Below are 21,518 nucleotides of genomic sequence, written 5' to 3'. Positions count from 1 at the left end.
GCCTATTTATGAATAATTTTAAACATATGTCTGTGTATGTTTCTTGGCAGAGGCATTTGTCCACAATAAACAGTTTATTATCATTGAAATATGTTCAGTGAACCAAAGTCGCCTCCATCAAACGTCAGTTGTCAACAACGCGTCACCAACTGGGGAACTCGGGTATCAAAATCCAGCCCGAGTTTCCCACCTCTGATTCCCACAGGACGTTACGTGAATGGTGACATTTTAATTCGGAAAAACGTTTTTTCCCGATGTCCATGAACGCACGGTCAGACCCTTTGCTGTGACACTCATATTTAACTCACATGCTGGTTCTACTCCTTCATTGGAGTCCTGCTGTGTTTAATTAAACTGATTGGACTTGATTAGGAAAGGCACACACCTGTCTATATAAGACCTTACAGCTCACAGTGCATGTCAGAGCAAATGAGAATCATGAGGTCGAAGGAACTGCCCAAGGAGCTCAGAGACAGAATTGTGGCAAGACACAGATCTGGCCAAGGTTACAAAAGAATTTCTGCAGCAGTCAAGGTTCCTAAGAGCACACTGGCCTCCATAATCCTTAAATGGAAGAAGTTTGGGACGACCAGAACTCTTCCTAGACCTGGCCGTCCAGCCAAACTGAGCAATTGTGGGAGAAGAGCCTTGGTGAGAGAGGTAAAGAAGAACCCAAAGATCACTGTGGCTGAGCGCCAGAGATGCAGTAGGGAGATGGGAGAAAGTTCCACAAAGTCAACTATCACTGCAGCCCTCCAGCAGTCGGGGCTTTATGGCAGAATGGCCCGATGGAAGCCTCTCCTCAGTGCAAGACATATGAAAGCCCTCATAGAGTTTGCCAAAAAAAACACATGAAGGACTCCCAGACTATGAGAAATAAGATTCTCTGGTCTGATGAGACCAAGATTGAACTTTTTGGTGTTAATTCTAAGCGGTATGTGTGGAGAAAACCAGGCACTGCTCATCACCTGCCCAATACAATCCCAACAGTGAAACGTGGTGGTGGCAGCATCATGCTATGGGACAGGACGACTGGTTGCAATTGAAGGAAAGATGAATGCGGCCAAGTACAGAGATATCCTGGAAGAAAACCTCATACGGAGTGCTCAGGACCTCAGACTGGGCCGAAGGTTCACCTTCCAACAAGACAATGACCCTAAGCACACCGCTAAAATAACAAAGGAGTGGCTTCGGAACACCTCTGTGACCATTCTTGACTGGCCCAGCCAGAGCCCTGACCTAAACCCAATTGAGCATCTCTGGAGAGACCTGAAAATGGCTGTCCACCAACGCTCACCATCCAACCTGACGGAACTGGAGAGGATCTGACAGGAAGACTGGCAGAGGATCCCCAAATCCAGGTGTGAAAAACTTGTTGCATCATTCCCAAGAAGACTCATGGCTGTACTAGCTCAAAGGGTTGCTTCTACTCAATACTGAGCAAAGGGTCTGAATACTTATGACCATGTGATATTTCAGTTTTTCTTTTTTAATAAATTTGCAAAAATTTCTACATTTGGTTTTTTTTCTGTCAAGATGGCGTGCTGAGTGTACATTAATGAGAAATAAAATGAACTTTTTTGATTTTAGCAAATGGCTGCAATGAAACAAAGAGTGAAAAATTGAAAGGGGTGTCTATGATGTCTACACCACACAGAAATATTTGACATGTCGACGAAGTATTTGGTATCTTTTAGAAGCTTTCAGATCTCTCTAGCACCAATGGGTTTGTTTGTGTGAAAAGGGACACGTGGGCGCCCGTATAGCTCAGTTGGTAGAGTGGGCGCCCATACATAGAAGTTTACTCCTCGACGCAGCGGGCCCCGTGTTCAACTCTGACCTGCGGCCCTTTGCTGCATGTCATTCAAAATAAAGGCTGAAAATGCCCCCAAAAAATACTGGGCTAATAAAAAGGGACACATGATGTTCATTTTCCTTTTCATAGATAGCACTACCCACACTAATTGTTGTATAATGTCCTCTGTGGCTCTGGAGGAGTAACAATAACAATAACCCTGATGATGTCATAGTGATGTCACTAATTATGGTAGTTCACAGGCTACCAAAGTCACTAGGAACCATGCTCTGGGGACAGGGGCGTAGCACAACATTCTGGGCCCTGTAGAAAGGCATTTTTTATGGTCCCCTCCCCACATCCACAGCTGTTCATTCTAGCATCTTTTTGGGCCATCCTCACATGAGGGCCTTGGGTACTTCGAAGTCCAACGCCCCTGTCTGGGGACCACGAACGTCTGCACAAAGTGTCATGACATCCATGTTGTTTTGTCTGTATAACATCAACCTTCCCCGGGACTGCAGATGAATCTCTGACCCATTTACATCACAGTAATGCTGATTAATGTGTGTTCTTCTAAATGAATAAATAAGTAAATAAAGTACATATTTTTTATCTTAAATTGTATTATTGTATTTGAATATTGTCTTCATATTTGATATTATGGGTTGTAAGTCTGTCTTTACATGTTTAGAAACCTCTAGGATTTATATTCTACATACATCTCTGCTAGAACTGTTCTGGAAGGAGACTTCTGGTTATGAAAACTACTGTATAACCAACACTGTTGACACTATATAAGGTTATTTCCTCATGTGAAGCTGAACAAACTAAAATGTGACATTTTTTAATAACCAGCTGGAATGGACTCTTCGTGTGAGGAAGTTTATTTCTTTCTTTCTGAGCCTGAAACATTTGACTCTGTCGAACCGAGCCAGGATGAAAATGCAGTGTGCAGCCTGTGCTGAATCAACCCCACGGGGGTTTAATAAAAGAATTCTCCATTGTGACTCAACAACGATGATGCTTTAAAAACTTTAATGCAAATAATTGAGTTGAACAAACCAGAGTGCATGTCAAGTGAAGACAGGGTCTGACAGTAACAACACAGAAGAGAAGCAGTAAGAAGGCTTTTAAAAAGAGGTGTCTGCTTGTTGCAGTTTTACTCCTCAGCGGAGGCTTCCTCCCTGTGGATGAAATCGTTGATGAAGCGCAGATGCTTGGACACTTGGGTGTAGACGCCAGGTCTGCCTGGGAGACCACAACTCCCATAGCTCATGATGCCCACCTGCACGAAGCCACCTGTAGTGCGGCACATCAGCGGGCCGCCGTAATCCCCCTTTTGGAAGCACAAAAAGCAAACACATTGTGTTAAGTCTTTCCACTGTGCATGGTCCCTTTCGTTACTGAACTAGGTGAGTTGGCACGCAGCAGATAAATATGGTGCTTTTGGAGGAAAAGGTCAGTAGTTTGGATATTATGAGACTTTTAAGAGTCATTTTTAGTGGTGGAAGAACAACTGACATCCTGGAACCATAAAGTAAAAAAGGAAAAAAATGAATCGTAATGCAATTTTTAAACGGCCTAGAGTGTAATGTACTTTTGATTTCACTTATTTGACTTCAGACGTGTTCTTAGTTTATTTATTGGAAGATTTTTTTTCTTCTATTTATTTAGTTATTTGGATGTGGGATTTGTTTAAAAAAACAACAATTATAATGTTCTATTTAAAGGTCCCATATTGTAAAAAGTTAGATTTCATGTCTTTTATTATTATCTAAAGCAGGTCAAGGTGCTGTATAAATACTGTAAAAGTATTAAAACGCTCAGTCTATAGAGAAATGCACACAGCCTGTATAATGAAACCGTGCCTTTAAACAAGCCGTCAGGACTTCAGTACGGCTGTGATGTCACAACTATACTATACATAGGTAGAAAGTGCTGCTACAATGCCGTTACAGTCATTCCCTGGCTGCAATGAGAGTGCAGAGACTCCAAGAGCGCAGATTTGGAAGACCCGGAAACACTGACCAATCAGAGAATACTGGGCTTTTTTGGGAGAGGGGGCTTAAAGAGGCGCGAAAACGGATCGTTTCAGACAGAGGGTGAATACAGGTATATTCAGACGGACAGCATGAGACAAATCAAGTGTTTTTTGAAAATTAAAGTATGTAAACATGTTCTAGTAGAAACACAAAATACAAGTATGAACCTGAAAATGAGCACGATATGGGACCTTTAATTTTTGTTATTTAAGATTTATTAAAAAGTTTCAGTTGCACTTCTGATAAAAGGACACGTGTTGTTTAGCGCAGTTTATATAAATAAAGGACATTTTTTCAGTCATTTGTCTGCAGCTCATTCTGTTAAAAAAAATCCTGGGAAAATCGTTTTGTGAACTTAAAATCGTGAATCGTTGAGTGTATCGATTGAACAATGTACAAATAAGCCATAACAAGACCTGCATTTAAAATCTTACTTCAGTAAAAGTACAGAGATGTTAGCAGCTAAATGTAGGCCTACTTAAAGTATCACAAGTAAAAGTACTCAGTCTACAGTAAAATGGAGCCTATAGCTCATATTTTATTATAATGTAAGATTGTTAATACTGATTCATTACTGAATAAGTATATATATATATATATTAATGTTATGTATATAACATTTTACTCCTGCTAGTTAAGGTGAAACTAGTTTCAACTACTCAAAGAGAGTTGGATTTCAAGTTTAACTCACGTCGCACGCATCGCTCCCTCCAGCCATGTCCCCTGCACACAGCATGTCAGAAGTCAGCGCAGGATAACTGGCCTTACACACACTGTTAGGGATGATGGGAACCTTCAGCTCCTGAAGGGTTTCCGGACCTGGCAGTGGAACTGCATGGACACACACACACACACACACACACACACACACACACACACACACACACACACACACACACACACAGAATAAGTGTAAAGGTGACATTTTAGCGACCGAGGTTAGGCCTGTATTCTTGGATGAACGTCTTGAGAGAAGAGAGCAAATTATTTTGTGTTACTGCTGTAAATTTGACAGAATAGTAGTGTTTATGGCTACTACACAAAAACCCATAGCTATTTTCATAAAACCGCAGCTTTTGCAAATAGTTTTGCATGCTTGAGTTTATAAACTGTTTAAATTTAAATAAACTAGTCAAAGATATAAATAGGGGTAGGGTAATTCTATTTAATATCCTTTTACATTTATATTTATTTACAAACACATTGATATATTTGCCTTATGTCCTCTCTGCACCTAAACCATTACGCAGTCCCAATCCTTTTTAAGTGCGTTTGTATTGTGCTGTGACTGTATCGTATTTTATTGTATTGTACTGTATTAATAGTAGTAATTTATGTTGTAATGGTATCTATCACATATGTTGCACTCATATGCAGCGTCATCCCAAGCCATTTTGTTTATGAGAATTTACAATGCATCAGTGTATGTGTGTGTGTGTGTGTGTGTGTGTGTGTTTACTTGTTTTTTTTATACAGTATGTGCACCTTATAGGCTGCTTTATGTGCAAAAACTTACCATCGATCCCAATGTTCCCCCAGCCAGTGATCCAACACTCAGATGATGGACCGAAGTTGTCGTCAGCGCTGGGCAGATCCACTTTGCCAGCCATTTTTGTGAAATCCACCTTTTTCTTCAGCTTTATAAGGGTGATGTCATGGCCATATTCCTTTGCCCGGTACTCAGGGTGATCGACGGCAGTAACTATCTCTATGTAACGGGCTGGGTCCTTTTGCAGGTTGAGTGAGTTGACCCAAGCAAAAGATCTACGCCAAACAGCTGCAGGGTGTCTGGCAACACAAACACACACACATCACCTAAAACACACTGCACATTAGTATTCTAACATGCAGGTAGATTCAGCTGGGCCATAGGTGTAATTTACAGGTAGATGTACTGTATGTTATATCTATATATTGTAAAAGACTAAAATGACGAGTTGTTGCGTGGAATGGGGAGGTTGCAAATTTCATTCCAAACCAAGGGTGTAACATTTTTAAATTGTTCATTTGCAGAATCTACATTATCTATAAATCACCTACAACACATCAACATGGCATTTCGTCATTGTATTTTATAATATATTATAGGCCTACACAAGGGTGTAACTTTGGGTTGAGAAGTGTGTGTGTGGGGGGTTCCATTTGAATCCCATTTCTACATACATTTGTAGGGACTATGGTTATACAAAAGCCATGAAATAATTAAGTTGACCATAATAATAAATAATGCCAGAAAGAATAGTACTTAACTCATTCTATTTTTTTTATTATTTCTTATAATAATCTTTGTATATTTTTCCTATGTCTATTGTAATGTGTAAAACAAGGGAATTTCCCCAGTGTGGGATTAAAAAAGTCTATCTTATCTTATCTTATAAGAGACTATAAGAAAAAGATGTTTTACTTTCTTCATAGTTTAAAATATTGGCCAATCAGGCGCCCAGATAGCTCAGTTGGTAGAGCGGGCGCCCATATATGGAGGTTTACTCCTCAACGGGCCCGGGTTCCGACTTGCGGCCCTTTGCTGCATGTCATTCCCCCTCTCTCTCCCCTTTCATGTCTTCAGCTGTCCTGTCAAACAAAGGCCTAAAATTCCCCAAAAAAGAATCTAAAAAAACAAAGTAGAAAAAAAATAAATAAATAGTGACCAATCACCGAGACTTATAGGCTAAATAAAGTATCAAACTAATTTGAAAGTGGGGGGTGGGGGGACACAAACAGGATTTAAAAAAGTGTCCCCAGTAGAAATTACGCTGTAGGGCCTACTTAATATTTTAACCTTCTCAGATGTATTTACAGATAACTGCTATGTTGAGAATTAGTTGATCTCTGTGTAAGTGATTCAAATCTAATATGCCTACAATAATCAATGCTCTCACTACTATGGAAGAGGATGAGGGTCATGTAAAAAGCACACACACACACACACACACACACACACACACACACTTACCTTTTCACGCAGCTTGCTGAAGTCATCACCCATTGACTGCTGACAATGGTGGCGCCACAGCGCCACTTGTTGATGCCATCCGATGTAAGGTTCAGGACCACCATCCCCGGCCAGCTGCTCTTCTGAGCATTCTTCCCCCCGATGATGGAGCTCCTCACCTCAGCCCCCAGCAAACCTAAGAAAGCAATAATGCAACTTTATAAAAGCTATTAGGGCTGAACATTTTTTTTCGAATTGCGATTCTGATTCGATTTGCGATTAAAAAAAGAAAGTTTAGCTGAAGTTCATTATTCACTGCGTAACATAAAACATGTCATGGAGCAATATAATATGAGACACCATCAAAACTGCTCTATGTTCTTATGCAAGCATGAGAACATACAGTAGATATGAACTGCCAGCAATTAAGTGTTTTTCTTTAAGCGTGAAACATTGAACAGTCAAACACAGAACATGTATCACAAAAGCTAAAGTTATAATAATAATAGAAACAATGCCAAAAAAAAATAAAAATTATATATATATATATATATATATATATATATCAATGCTTTCCTGTAAACTGAAATTTCTGATATGCCTCAGTTCAATAGCATTATCTAACGTATAAAGTAAATACAAATGAATGAAAAGTCCACTGAAATTAGGACATTTCTGGAAACAATCACTGTGATATGTAACATTATTTCAGCATTTTTCTTATGAAAAAACAGTAAATATTATATTTATAATATATAAAATGTTGAACCAAATGTTACACCAAACCTTTAACCACATATTGCACATTTGAATAATCGCGGTCTGCACGATTAGCTGGTCGCATTCTTTCAAATCTCTATTTTCGATTTGTTAATTAATCGCTCAGCCCTCAAAGGGACGTTAAAGGAATCCTGCGCAGTAGTCTACGTGATACGCAGGTATATGCGGAGTATACCCACTAAGAAAGCGCCAGGATTTCCATATACCCACTTAAAAAATGTGCAATGACATGTAACAACATAGGACTTTCCATTATATTTTTGACATATTTTCAATTGTCATCTGTGTTTTCCTTCGCATAGGCTAAATAAAGGGACTCCCACAGTGAATTGGTGCATTAAAGTGTAACACTCAGACCCCGTATGTCCATTCTGGTACATATATTTATGTGCATATCCCAAAATGTCAAACTTATTTAAATCTACAACAGAGAGCGTACAGGCAGTAATGCATTTATAAACATAAAATAAAACTCAGATGTCCAGTTGTCACCATTAGTAAAAAAAAAAAAACATGGTTTGTAAGTACAGACAAATTTGACTGATTTTGCCATCGAAGAGCCATGATTTTTGACACCCTGATCTTATGATTTGTAAAAGTGCTTATATCAGTCTATCAAGGTAGCCAGTTAGATTGAACTGGACAGCGTTGATGAACTGCCCTCCACTAATAGGATGCAGATCAATCACCACAAAAATAAGGTTGTGCTGTTTGTGTTTCTCACCTCCCGTGTTGAGGATCAGCGCCAGCACAGAGAGCAGAGCGATGAAGGCCATGGCTGTGGCGGAGTTGATGCCGTGGCTCTGTGTGCTGCAGCTTTATATACACATTATCAGCTCCATCAGCCCTCCCTTTTACTCTCCAACCACACGTGGAACAGCTACGGTTTCTACTTTGTCAGGCTTTACTTTTTTTTTTTTTTTTTTGCCACACATTTGAGAGGGAAATGTTATACGTTTACCTGAAAATGCATCTCAGAGTTGTTTAAGTCATAAGGTTACACATCCAGAATTAGCTCTTTAAATATATATGATTTGATAATAATATATTAGTCTAAAGTAACAACAGAGTTCACTTTTTTTACAACTTTAAAAGTTTTTTTTTTTTTTTTTTTTTTTACAGTTGCCAGTTTAAATGCTTTTATGAACACTAATGCAAAGCATTTACATGTAAAGTATAAAGCATTACCTCAAAGAGCATAGCCCTGGCCAAGTATGGGAGCTCTCCCACCTGTCCAATATCCAATGATAATATTAGAATATTATTATTAGATTAGATTCAACTTTATTGTCATTGTGCAGAGTACAAGTACAAAGACAGCGAAATGCAGTTTGCATCCAACCAGAAGTGCAAAAAAAAAAGCAGAAAAGTGCAATGTGATATAGATAGTATAGACAGGTGGTGCGTAGGCAGGACAAGAACTATATTGCAGTGTTATAAGAGCAGAATAAATGAATGAACAACATGTACAGATGTGTGCAATGTAGTAGGCAGTGACATTATAATAGTAGAAAGAATAATATAGATATATGCAGTGTATTAGCAGAACATATAATAAGAAAAACTGAATAAATATGGATATACGGAACGAACCAATGAATTCTTGTTTCAGCAATACTAATTCTCTCCATGCTGCTCAGACTTTTAGTCCTTTATGTTTGTTGCTTGACAATTTATTTTAACACCCACAATTGACCATTCATGAGCAGCAGGCTATACAAACACTCAATAAACCTCCTTCCTTTTACTCTCCAACCACACGTGGAAAAAGTACATTTACTGAAGTACTGTGAAGTACAGTTTTCACATACTGATACTTTGCTTGAGTGTTTCCACTTTGTTAGGCTTTACATTTTTGACTTTAACTTTAAAATACATCACAGCGTTGTTGAATTAATGGTACAAGTTATACATCCAGAATGTTGTGTTAGCTCTTTAAATATATGTTATTTAATAATAACATACTATGCTCTGAAGTAACAGCAGAGAACTCTTTTTTACAACTTTAAAAGTCAGCTTTTGAAGGCACCTAAGTCTTTTATTTTTTTTGTATTTATTACAGTGGACAGTTTGAATGCTTTTATGCTATTTGCAATAATGCTTTGGTTTAATGTAAAGTATGACAGGGTTTTCCCCCCAGTGTATTGAAGGCCCGGTCGCCCACTGGGCCTAAAAGTCCCCCCCCACAGGACTAAGCCAATGGGGATTATTTTGTAATGTAACTTTTTAGAAGTTTTTTACAGTTACAGTGGGGCGTATGTTGGGTTACAAAAGCCTTCTCTATGTCTCTTCTTTTGCATGTAAGTTTTTTATTGCTGCAGTCTAGTTTATTAAATCATTCAGTATGCACATGTTGTTTAATATATCACATAAAAATTGATAATCGAGAAGCGGCCTCTAAGAGCGTGCGCCCCATGTAGGTTGTGGCCTTTGCAGCGGGCCAGGGTTTGAATCTGACCTGCGGCCCTTTCCTGTGTGTCATCCCCCATCTCTTTCCTGTCTATCCACTGTCACTCTGAAATAAAGGGGCAAAAAAATCATCTTAAAAAAAAAATTACTAATCGAGGTTTCAGTAGAGTAACTTAGACGTAGTCATATTTTCCAATTTCACTTGCCACAGGGCTAAACAACCTTTCTGGGGGAAACCCTGTATGAAGTATGAACTCTAGGAACAGAGCCCTGATCAAGTAGGGGGGGTCTCCCACCTGTCCTGACCCCAATGATAATACCAATATTCAACAATATTTTCTCTACCTGCCGTTCAGACTATTTCTTACAGAAGAGGATTAGGGCCGCATGTGAAAAGAATTATTTGTGTTCAGAGTTTAAAGTCAGAATTCTGAGAAAAAAGTCAGAATTCAGACTTCATTCTCATTATTCTGAGTTTGAAATCAGAAAGCAAAACACATTTTTTTTCACAGGTGGCCCTTATCCTCTTCGGTAATTTCTCAAAGTCCTTAAAAATGTATTTTTAACCTCAAACCACAATTTACAAGCATTTATTCAATGTTCCATGATTTAGTCACAGATAGGTTCAACAAATCATGAAGACATTAAATCACTATATAGAATAACAATTATGTTAAATGATGCTATCAAACCTTCATTAACAGTCTATATACACAAATGATAGATACTTCATATGAGTTAATGTGGTCAACAAATGCATTAATAAGCACTTGTTTTTGCTTATAACCAGTGGTAATTCAGTAGCAATACTACATTGTAAAAAGACTCTGTTACAAGTAAAAGTCCTGCAATCAAAATCATACTCAAGTGAAGGTCTATAAATGTTAAGTGACATTCAATCATGGATGTAAAATAATAACTGCTGGAGCAGGGACAGTGAAGGACAGCGAACTGGACCACAGCCAGCTGACAAAAGCCACACATAATGAATGACAAAATAGTTTTAAAGTGTTGACTTTTTGATATTAGCAACTACTCTGATTTGCATACTAATAAAATAAACGGAAGCGCGTCCAGCTAAGTTTGTATCCTAAATAGCATCAGAGAATGTCTAATAAGGGGAGAACTTCCACTCTCGGGAAAATTCCGGGTTGGTACAATGGGGCTAATAGGGAGTGAGATAGGGACTGAACAGGCTCTCCGTAGACAGGCTCTGATAGCGTCAAACCGAATGGGAACGTTGAGGGATGGTTTTGTTTCCGCGGGGATTTATTTGTGTGAAACACCGCATTTTTTGTGACGTCGTCAAAGTTTACAAACATTAATGTATCAGCTCGAGTACGGCGACGGAGACATAGATATATATATAAAGTCTTAGTGGTGAATCTGCCGCTTTGTTTGCGATGTACCGTCGCTTTACGTTACAGTAGCTTCAATTGTTAGCTCGGTGTTGTGTCATAGCTGGTTCCCCTTTCGAATAGTGTTTTTCCTCCTGTCAAAAAATGCGTAGCACCCCCCCTCCGTGGTTAGGTACGGTTCAGGTTTAGTTAGGGGGGAATTTAGCCCGATAACGTTAGCCAGGTAAACCTAGTTAGGCCAGTAACAACGTAAGCCCGGTAACGTTAGCCCTGTAACAACAACGTCGGCCCGTTTCCTGCGCTCATTTGTAACGTTCACGTTCAGCATGGAGCAGCCAGCCAGCGTCAACGCAGATCCTGTTCAACGGTCTGACAGTACCGCCGGTGGGTCTGTCCATCTGTCAGCACTGTGTTCATTTACATTCCAAACATATCGTGATATATTACGAGTCGCTAAAACACTTGTTGTCTATATAGGTCGCTGCACACAATGGCGAAACTGGAGTGGATTCTGGTGAGTGTCCAGTGTTTAAATTAAGCTGAAAGTCTAGTTTACAGAACCACAGCAGAGTGGCATGACGTTAGGCTGCTATTAAACTAATACAACCGACCCATAACTAGTGTTGTATAAAATAAGGTGTTTGGTGTAGGACAGTATTAACTAGATATAACATGAAATCAAATTGTTTATTAGTCACAAATAGCTCTGCACATAACACATTACAATTTTAGTGTCCGTTTGTACATTGATATTTGAGCGTGGTATCTATTCATATATTTCTTTTTTGTCACTATTTTCTCATCTAAATGATAATTTTCATGTAGCCTACTTTTTTTTACTTATGAAAAAAAAAAATCTTGTGAAGACAACATTAAACACTGTTTGGCATGTACGCTGCTGGTGTTTTCTCAGAGAGAAACCACTCAGCCGGTGGCTTAGTTTTTAGATTTTGATGCATCTGAATCTAACCCAGCCTGTATTATCTACCTGCTCTTCTGATAACCTCTCCTCCCAACCCCAGGCTCCTCGGATTGTGCAACAACTTTGCTTATGTGGTCATGCTGAGCGCCGCCCATGACATCCTCACAAAACAAGAGACAGCAAACACCACGGCATCTGTAAGAAGGCAAATTCAACTATATTATTGCAGTGTCCTTTTGTTATAGCTAATGGCTTGAAGCTACAATAAAGTCTGTATTGACATAAAGTGAGAAAGCTTTTCTTCTACAATGTCTATATAATGTTTATACTGTGTCTGAATATTTGGAGAAATTGTATTTTGATGCTTTGGCAATATTGTTATTGAAACTTTGATGCCAATAAAGCCTGATTTTAATTAAATTAAATTGGGAGCAAATTATTGACTTTTGACCCTTTTTCATATCCAGACTTCAGCCACGTTGGCCATGGATTTCCAAGGTGGGAACAGTAGCAACAGTAGCCGCTACGACTGCAATCCTGTCTCTACTGCGGTAAATGGAAATTCACTACACAACAGGGAATTACCCTAACCAGTCTGTATATTGATACAGTGGTGCCCATAAGTTTATGAACCCATGCTAAAGTTGACTAAAAAGAGGAATAAAAAAAAATCATCTTTTGGAAATTGATCTTAATTCCTTAATTAATATAAATTAGGAAAAATCCAATCTTTTAAGGACACAATATCAGAATAAGTATTAATGTTTGAAATACAGGTTACGTAAATTGCCTAGACAGGCAGGTTTTTATTTTTTAAAGGCCAGTTATTTCATGGATCAGGATACTATGCATCCTGATAAAGTTCCCTTGGCCTTTGGAATTAAAATACCCCCGCCCACATCATCACATCCCCTTCACCATACCTAGAGATTGGCATAGGCTACTTTGCATAAAATCATCTCTCAATGCATATCAAACCAGCTATTAGGCTAACTGAAATAAAACCATGCCAATCTCTAGGTATGGTGAAGGGAATGTGATGATGTGGGGGGGTATTTTAATTCCAAAGGCCAAGGGAACTTTATCAGGATGCATAGTATCCTGGATCCATGGAATAACTGGCCTTTAAAAATAAAAATCTGCCTGCCTCTATGGGAATTTAACATAAGGGTGTACTGACTTATGCCCCCTGTATTTTAAGGAAGAACATTTATTTATTTACGATACATTATTCATTCACAAAGAAAATTGGTGTCCTTAAAGGTTGGATTTTTCCTCATTTTTTTAAATTAAGGCATTAAGATCTGTCCCCCACACTTACACTACACTCTGGATTTGAACGCACCATCAGTAGGCAAGTGTACACGTTACTCAGGTTGCGCCCTCCACACACACACACACACACACACACACACACACACACACAACCCCACACACATATATTTTCAGCACCCCCTCTGACCCTGTGAATAATAGATTCAAACATGACATTTTTTTTTTCACTTTTATCATATTGATGACCTTAGTACCATATACTTGGTTCATTGGCATGCGCCGCCTCCATGTGGCCAGTTAATAATATTAGCAGGGCTCCCATTGGCCGCTACAATGGCATTGGGACCCATAAACAATCTTCCAGAGAAATATAATAATGTCATTTCCCTCTGCATTTCTTAATTGGCACATCATGTTTGTCACTAATGATTTTAAAAGAGGACTGTTGGTCTGGTGCTTGTATCCTCAGGCTGTGCTGTTAGCTGACATCCTCCCAACGCTCGTCATCAAGTTGTCTGCTCCTTTTGTGATCCACAAACTGCCTTATGGGTAAGACACTGGTTATCATTTTCTGAACCTGTTCGTAAAAAAATAAAAAAATAAAATAAAGGCCATTCCATATTAGAAATGTCCAACAGTCATCCCATCATTTAGTATTATACAGAAATATTTGGGCGCTAGATTTGGTAATGTGGTGGTTACTTTGGTGCCTCACATTACTTTTTGTCACAGCAATATGTTCAAATAGCTCGCCCAGTACAGAGTCCTTTACAGTGTGTTGTCAATCCCCTTTCCCATCTTTAAGCTCTCCTGTTGTTTAAAGGCCATAAAAAGCCCCAAAAAATAATCTTTAAAAAAAGAAAAGAAAAAAGAAACTTCTTCTGTCCCAGCCAAAATGTTCAAATAGTGGCCAAGACCAGGCCTCGATTTGGACCATTTTGACTCTGTGCCCTGGTTAGTGTAAACTCAACACTTCTACATTTAGCACATTTAATTCACTACTTCTTTCCAGTAGCTTCCACTTTGCTGTTTTTTTAACGTCGATGAAATTCAACAGTTGTGGTATGGTGTGGTGGTGATTGCACAGTGGATATGACGCGTGCCTTTGGTGTGGGAGACCAGGGTTCAATTCCCACTGCGATACATCAACCAATGTGTCCCTGAGCAAGACACTTAACCCCTAGTTGCTCCAGAGGCGTGCGACCTCTGATATACAGCAATTTTAAGTCACTTTGGATAAAAGCGTCAGCTAAATGACATGTAATGTAATAATGTAATGTAATGGTAACAGATGTTTCTGTGTCTTCCAGCTGCTCAGTTGGCACAATGCTTCCTTTTTACTGGTGGTCCTTTTATTTAAAAAAAAAAAAAGTAGAAAAAGAAGTGCTTAAAATATCGATACGGCATTATATTGTCGCCCTTGGTGCGATACAATAATCAATACGCTGGCGCCAAATATCGATATCTACTGTAGGAAAATAACAAGATGCCCCAGCCACGTTTAAGTCCAAAGTCTGGACCCATAGTTCTGTAGTTCTGTATTTTTTAATTTACAGTCTGAAAACCTTTTCTAATAGTTTGGACTTGAATAAAGAGAGGAAACCTGCACTTAACCTTTTCACGGGCATTTTTTGTTCATAATTAGACCGATATCGTGATGTATGATTATGGGATTGTCTAGCAATATATTGATTATCGTAGCATTGTTGTATCCTGATGTTATTGCTGTCGTGAGCCATATGTCGCGTGGTCTATATCGACGACGTTTCATATCTGGGATGGTTCAGGTCCCTCATTTTCAGCCGGATGTCCCTCACCTTCCGCTTCCTTTTGTGTCGGCATTGTAAACTGCGGTGGATTTGTGAGGACTATGGTTAACTGCTCCTCAGATCTCTGCATCTCTGTCCAATCGGAGTTCTCTGTTGCACGACTAAAACAACCTTTGAACGTACACACGTTCCACCAAAACAAGTTCCTTCCCCGAGGCTATTTTGCAGAGTCACCGGTGCTCCGTGCGGTGCTCAAGACGATTGTGATTGGTTTAAAGAAATGACAATAAACCAGGGTTTAATGATTTATTGCCATTAAAGAAATGACAATAAACCAGAGCCTGTTTTTCTCCCATCCCGGAATGCTCTGTGGACTAGCCAGACCCTCCTCCGCAGCGCTGTAGAGGAAGGTCTGGCAATGCGAGACTATATATCGTGTATCGTATCGTGAGGTACCCTGTGATTCCCAACCCCGAGTTAATAGAGCAAAAAGAACATTGTACTAATAAAAGCATGGCCCATAAATGTTTGTGTACTACTGCTGTGTTGTAAACGTAGCCACCTCATTTCTGTTTCCCCAGCTTCCGAGTGCTGTTCTGCGCCATCATGGCAGCAACAAGTTTCCTCCTCGTGTCCTTCTCCTCAGCTGTGTGGATGAGCATTCTAGGTGAATCCGCCATTTTTTTTTACAGAGCTTTTATTATTTTTAGTCATAGCTTTTATCATTATTGGTGGTGGAACTTTCAAGAATTGCGATGATGGATTAGATACCGCCTAATACATTTTCAGTTTAATTTCCTGTCGTCTTATCTGAAAGGGCGCAGCTGCAGTAACAGAAACACGATACCATTTAAGTCTTATCACGACCTGCTGCTAGAAATATTTCTCGCCGCGCTAAGGCGGATGAGTGAACTGATGTTTGAGATCAAGATACCTTCTTTCTAAAGTCCGTGGCAAATGAGTCTAAGTGAGCAGACAGTTAACACGATCAAGGGTCTTCATTATTGGTCATGTGCACAACAATTACAGAAGTAGTGGTTGGCAATGAAAATCTCCAGCCTCAAGGTCCCAACCAGTGGTGGAATGTAACTAAGTACATTTACAAATAGTAGTACAAATATTGAGGTACTTGTACTTTCCTTGAGTCTTTTCTTTTCATGCCACTTTCTACTTCTACTCTGCTACATTTCAGAGAGAAGTATTGTACTTTTTACTCCACTACACTCATCTGACAGCTTAATTTACTAGTTACTTTACACATCAAGTGTTTTTTGACAAAAAAACAACACACATGCAATGTTTTATTTAACTATTAAATAAAATAATTTAATTATTTAAACTACCCAATAATGTCCAGCTGAAATGACTCGACCATTAAACACAAAACTGTTTGGATCCTTTCCACTTTCTAAAATGGGAGGATTTTTCTGCATTATTAAGTTAAGTTTACTTTTAATAGTTAATATTACTTTAATACTACTTTTAAAGTTTTAGTGCGTAACTTTTTGATATTATTGAACGTCCGTTACATTCAAGCCATCGCCAAATGAGTTGCTACAAAGCTAATTAAGACTATCAGCTCCACACAACTCTCTCTGGATTTCTCAGTATGGCTGTGTTTAGAAGATTGCGACTTTCCCGCCTAGACAGTGTATTAAAAAGATAGATTCTAAAGATGGTACCGTTCACGTATACATGCGGGCGCCACCTTGGGAAAACAGTCGCGACCAGTCGAACGACGAACGCCCGCAGGTTCCAAACCAAAACGGGGTCAGAAGTGTTCCTAAATGTCTCCGGTTTAGAGGCTCTAAAACGCCAGAGCAGGGGGAATGCGAATATTGGTTTTTAAACCAAAACGTAGCAATTTAAATGTAGCCTAAGTCCTTTGGCATTAATTTGAGTGACGGGGGTCAAAGAGGAAATTCGAAAGACTAATTGGGCGCTGAGTAGCAAATACCAAAGAGGAAGTAACATCATTTGATCCATACTAACTTCATGTAAATGATTCCGGTGTGACTTCACAACTAATTGAATTAATTACAGTAAATAATAATAGTCTGAAGTTGAATTCAAATGAGATTGTTGTTCCTTGTCAAACACAGGAATGAGCCCCCCCTGTGATGATTACTTTTCTTTAATGAATGAGCATCTCTGTCCTCCTCCCCCCCCCCACTGTGTTTCCAGGAGTGGTCTTTGCCAGTATCAGCGCTGGACTGGGAGAGCTGTCCTTCCTCTCTCTCACGGTCTACTTCAGCAGGTAAACACTCATTCCAACAGCATGTAAACTTCTCTAATCGATATACTGTAAGCAGTGGGTGGAATGTTACCAAGTACATTTACTGAAGTACTTTACTTAAGTACAAATTTGAGGTACTTGTACTTTCCTTGAGTCTTTTCTTTTCATGCCACTTTCTTCTTCTACATTTCAGAGAGAAATATTGTACTTTTTACTCCACTACATTCATCTGACAGCTTTAGTTACTTTACAATTTAATATTTTTTTGCACACAAAACACATGTAGTTTATAAAATCTGATGTTTTATTAAAAATGAAACTAGCCAAGAATATAACGACCTACAAGTCCGGCTGAAATGATTAGACCATTAGAAACACAACTGTTTCGATCCTTTACACTTTTAATACTTTAGGTAAATTTTCCTGATGATAATTACACAACTTTTACTTAAGTAACATTGTCAATGCAGGACTATTACTTGTAACAGAGTATTTTTTACAGTGTGGTATTAGTACTTTTACTTAAGTAAAGGATGGGAGTACTTCTTCCACCATTGAATATAAGTTTAGATGGGATGACAGCAGACGACATAACGTGCTGCTGTACTTCAGGTACTTGAAGTAGGATATCATACAGTGCCTTGCGAAAGTATTCGGCCCCCTTGAACGTTTCGACCTTTTGCCACATTTCAGGCCTCAAACATAAAGATATAAAACTGTAATTTTTTGTGAAGAATCAACAACAAGTGGGTCCCAATTATGAAGTGGAACGAAATTCATTGGCTATTTCAAACTTTTTTAACAAATAAAAACTGAAAAATAGGGGGCGGCAAAATTATTCAGCCCCTTTACTTTCAGTGCAGCAAACTCTCTCCAGAAGTTCAGTGAGGATCTCTGAATGATCCAATGTTGACCTAAATGACTAATGATGATAAATAGAATCCAGCTGTGTGTAATCAAGTCTCCGTATAAATGCACCTGCTCTGTGATAGTCTCAGAGGTCCGTGTAAAGCGCAGAGAGCATCATGAAGAACAAGGAACACACCAGGCAGGTCCGAGATACTGTTGTGGGAGAAGTTTAAAGCCGGATTTGGATACAAAAGATTTCCCAAGCTTTAAACATCCCAAGGAGCACTGTGCAAGCGATAATATTGAAATGGAAGGAGTATCAGACCACTACAAATCTCTACGGGCGAACCCGGCCGTCCCTCTAAACTTTCAGCTCATACAATGAGAAGACTGATCAGAGATGCAGCCAAGAGGCCCATGATCACTCTGGATGAACTGCAGAGATCTACAGCTGAGGTGGGAGACTCTGTCCATAGGACAACAATCAGTCGTATACTGCACAAATCTGGCCTTTATGGAAGAGGGGCAAGAAGAAAGCCATTTCTTAAAGATATCCATAAAAAGTGTTGTTTAAAGTTTGCCAAAAGCCACCTGGGAGACACACCAAACATGTGGAAGAAGGTGCTGTGGTCAGATGAAACCAAAATCGAAATTTTTGGCAACAATGCAAAACGTTATGTTTGGCGTAAAAGCAACACAGCTCATCACCCTGAACACACCATCCCCACTGTCAAACATGGTGGTGGCAGCATCATGGTTTGGGCCTGCTTTTCTTCAGCAGGGACAGGGAAGATGGTTAAAATTGATGGGAAGATGGATGAAGCCAAATACAGGACCATTCTGGAAGAAAACCTGATGGAGTCTGCAAAAGACCTGAGACTGGGACGGAGATTTGTCTTCCAACAAGACAAAAACATAAAGCAAAATCTACAATGGAATGGTTCACAAATAAACATATCCAGGTGTTAGAATGGCCAAGTCAAAGTCCAGACCTGAATCCAATCGAGAATCTGTGGAAAGAACTGAAAACTGCTGTTCACAAACGCTCTCCATCCAACCTCACTGAGCTCGAGCTGTTTTGCAAGGAGGAATGGGCAAAAATGTCAGTCTCTCGATGTGCAAAACTGATAGAGACATACCCCAAGCGACTTACAGCTGTAATCGCAGCAAAAGGTGGCGCTACAAAGTATTAACTTAAGGGGCTGAATAATTTTGCACGCCAATATTTCAGTTTTTTATTTGTTTAAAAGGTTTGAAATATCCAATAAATTTCGTTCCACTTCATGATTGTGTCCCACTTGTTGTTGATTCTTCACAAAAAATTACAGTTTTATATCTTTATGTTTGAGGCCTGAAATGTGGCAAAAGGTCGAAAAGTTCAAGGGGGCCGAATACTTTCGCAAGGCACTGTACATCACTGCATATGATTATACTGTATCAATTAGTAATTATTAGCTGTTTCAAAAAACAAAATCCAAACTAAGAACATGTTAAAAGACAGCCAGTAATTTGACATGTTTCACTCCATTTACTGCAAATTGCAAATGTACTTATAACCAAGTTTATTCTTTGGCATTCGGTCTTCCAGACAAAGTTTTGTTAGTGGTTTGGGGTGCAGTTGTATGGAAGCCTATTTCTGCCAGGAAATAATATATATTTTTTTAAAATAGGTCAAATGTTCGCAGTGACATAAATACAAATATTCACACTAAGTATAAAAAAAAAAGTACTAGTAAGATTATTAAAACTACAAAATAGTAAATACAGCAATAACTCTTTAATTCAAAATTCCAACTTTTTAAGTAAAAGTAAAAATAAAAAGTCAAAAATGACTTATTTGCCTATAATTTGAATTACCATGGGTGTTTTAATTTTTATTAGAGAGTAGTTCAGTCCGTAGGAAGTTGGGTTGGGAACCGAGGGCTCGCTGGTTCAAGATGGTACGGACCAAAGTACGGAGTGTGAACTGGTAGCTGGAGAGGTGCATAAAGCATAATTTCCCCTTTCCCTGGTGGAAATGTACAGGCTGTTTATACAAAAAAATACTTTGAGAGAAATCTGACATTCTTGATTTTAGAATTGTGTTAGTGAATGTGTGTTGTTGTTTTTTTCGGCACTTGACTCTGAACTCCCTGATGTAGAAACGTCCTTAGATAAACCTTCCTCTTTGCTACCACAATGCCATGTGACCATAGCGTGGACTACTGACTACACACAACTGAACTGAAAATCTCAAGCAAGCTTCAAGTCCCTGAAGGATCCTTTTAATTCCTCCCTGTCATGTAGCTGCTGATGGTCTAACACACAAATCTTCAACGGGGGAGTGGGGGTCTTCAGAGTTACTGCAGGGGTGGCTGCCAAATGATTGTTACAAATTAAAATGTCTTAACATAAATCCAACATATTTTTAGCAAACATAAATCAGCCTATTTGTAAAAAAAAAACAGTAATGGTAGGCTTACTGGCCTATAGGTAAGGTAGTCACTGAGGTAGCCATCCACAGATCCAGTTCATCCTGAGGATTCACTGGGCCACATGTATGTTTAACATTCAAACATGATTTATAAAATCATGCCGACAGTTATTTCATAGCTTAGTATTCTATGCACTAAAAAGGTACGTGTAAAGGCTTTAGGCCACCCAAACATTATTGTAGACCCAGTTTAATATGCAACTTCATTTTATACAATCTGGAGTAGGGGGTCCCTGCTCCGTCTCTCTTTCAGTTAAGGGGTCCTTGGCTTTAAAAATGCGGAAGACCCCTGGTCTAACAAACTATGTGTATGCATGTACGTTTATCTCTCATGTTCTTGTGTTCTAGTGATGTGTCGGCCATTACACACACTACGATGTGTCTTTTTGAAGATGTTTAGTTTGGATGGTGAACCCTGGTTTCCCACCTGCTTTAGGGATGTACTGGGAGGCTGGGGCTCAGGTACCGGTGGCGCTGGTGTTGCTGGAGCCTTCCTCTACTCGGGCCTCACCCAAATCGGCCTGTCGCCCCAGATCACGCTTCTCATCATGCTGGTGGTCCCGTGTGCTATGTTGTGCAGGTGAGGTGTGGAAGTACAGAAATAAGACAAAGACGCTGTCATTCGAGAGCTGAAAAGGATTTGACCTATTTGCACAATAGCACCTAAGAATGGAA

General features: G+C 39.3%; 2 protein-coding genes across 3 annotated transcripts in view; one reads left to right on the top strand and one right to left on the bottom strand.

The window, feature by feature from the left end:
• Positions 1-2,814: 2,814 nt before the first annotated feature.
• On the bottom strand, positions 2,815-8,358 carry LOC120575060 (tryptase-2-like). Its single transcript, XM_039825657.1, has 5 exons — positions 8,277-8,358; positions 6,794-6,968; positions 5,357-5,628; positions 4,532-4,671; positions 2,815-3,134 (listed from the first exon to the last, which is right to left on the bottom strand). Exons 1-5 carry the CDS (start codon positions 8,326-8,328, stop codon positions 2,958-2,960), a joined length of 816 nt encoding a protein of 271 aa, XP_039681591.1. The 5' UTR covers positions 8,329-8,358; the 3' UTR covers positions 2,815-2,957.
• A 2,871-nt stretch (positions 8,359-11,229) lies between these two features.
• Positions 11,230-21,518, top strand: part of cln3 (CLN3 lysosomal/endosomal transmembrane protein, battenin) — a 28,798-nt gene continuing 18,509 nt past the window's right edge. The window contains exons 1-8 of one of the 2 annotated variants that reach the window (XM_039825648.1): positions 11,230-11,703; positions 11,797-11,833; positions 12,342-12,438; positions 12,709-12,792; positions 13,986-14,065; positions 15,867-15,952; positions 17,470-17,542; positions 21,280-21,423. In XM_039825648.1, the coding sequence (XP_039681582.1) occupies positions 11,646-11,703; positions 11,797-11,833; positions 12,342-12,438; positions 12,709-12,792; positions 13,986-14,065; positions 15,867-15,952; positions 17,470-17,542; positions 21,280-21,423 (659 nt within the window). In that variant the 5' untranslated portion in view covers positions 11,230-11,645. The remainder of the gene's footprint in view (positions 11,704-11,796; positions 11,834-12,341; positions 12,439-12,708; positions 12,793-13,985; positions 14,066-15,866; positions 15,953-17,469; positions 17,543-21,279; positions 21,424-21,518) is intronic. The other variant, XM_039825647.1, reaches the window with a different exon arrangement.

Source organism: Perca fluviatilis, chromosome 15, assembly GCF_010015445.1.
Source record: "Perca fluviatilis chromosome 15, GENO_Pfluv_1.0, whole genome shotgun sequence".
Taxonomy (NCBI): domain Eukaryota; kingdom Metazoa; phylum Chordata; class Actinopteri; order Perciformes; family Percidae; genus Perca; species Perca fluviatilis.
Note: the sequence above shows the minus strand (reverse complement) of the source record. Positions and strands in the feature narration are given on the sequence as shown.

Excerpts from the sequence above, each read along its gene's own strand:
- LOC120575060 (XM_039825657.1), bottom strand. The coding sequence starts at position 8,328 with ATGGCCTTCATCGCTCTGCTCTCTGTGCTGGCGCTGATCCTCAACACG. Across the intron at positions 6,969-8,276 it reads GCTGATCCTCAACACGGGAG|GTTTGCTGGGGGCTGAGGTG; the intron begins GTGAGAAACACA and ends TTGCTTTCTTAG. Across the intron at positions 3,135-4,531 it reads GAGGGAGCGATGCGTGCGAC|GGGGATTACGGCGGCCCGCT; the intron begins GTGAGTTAAACT and ends TGCTTCCAAAAG.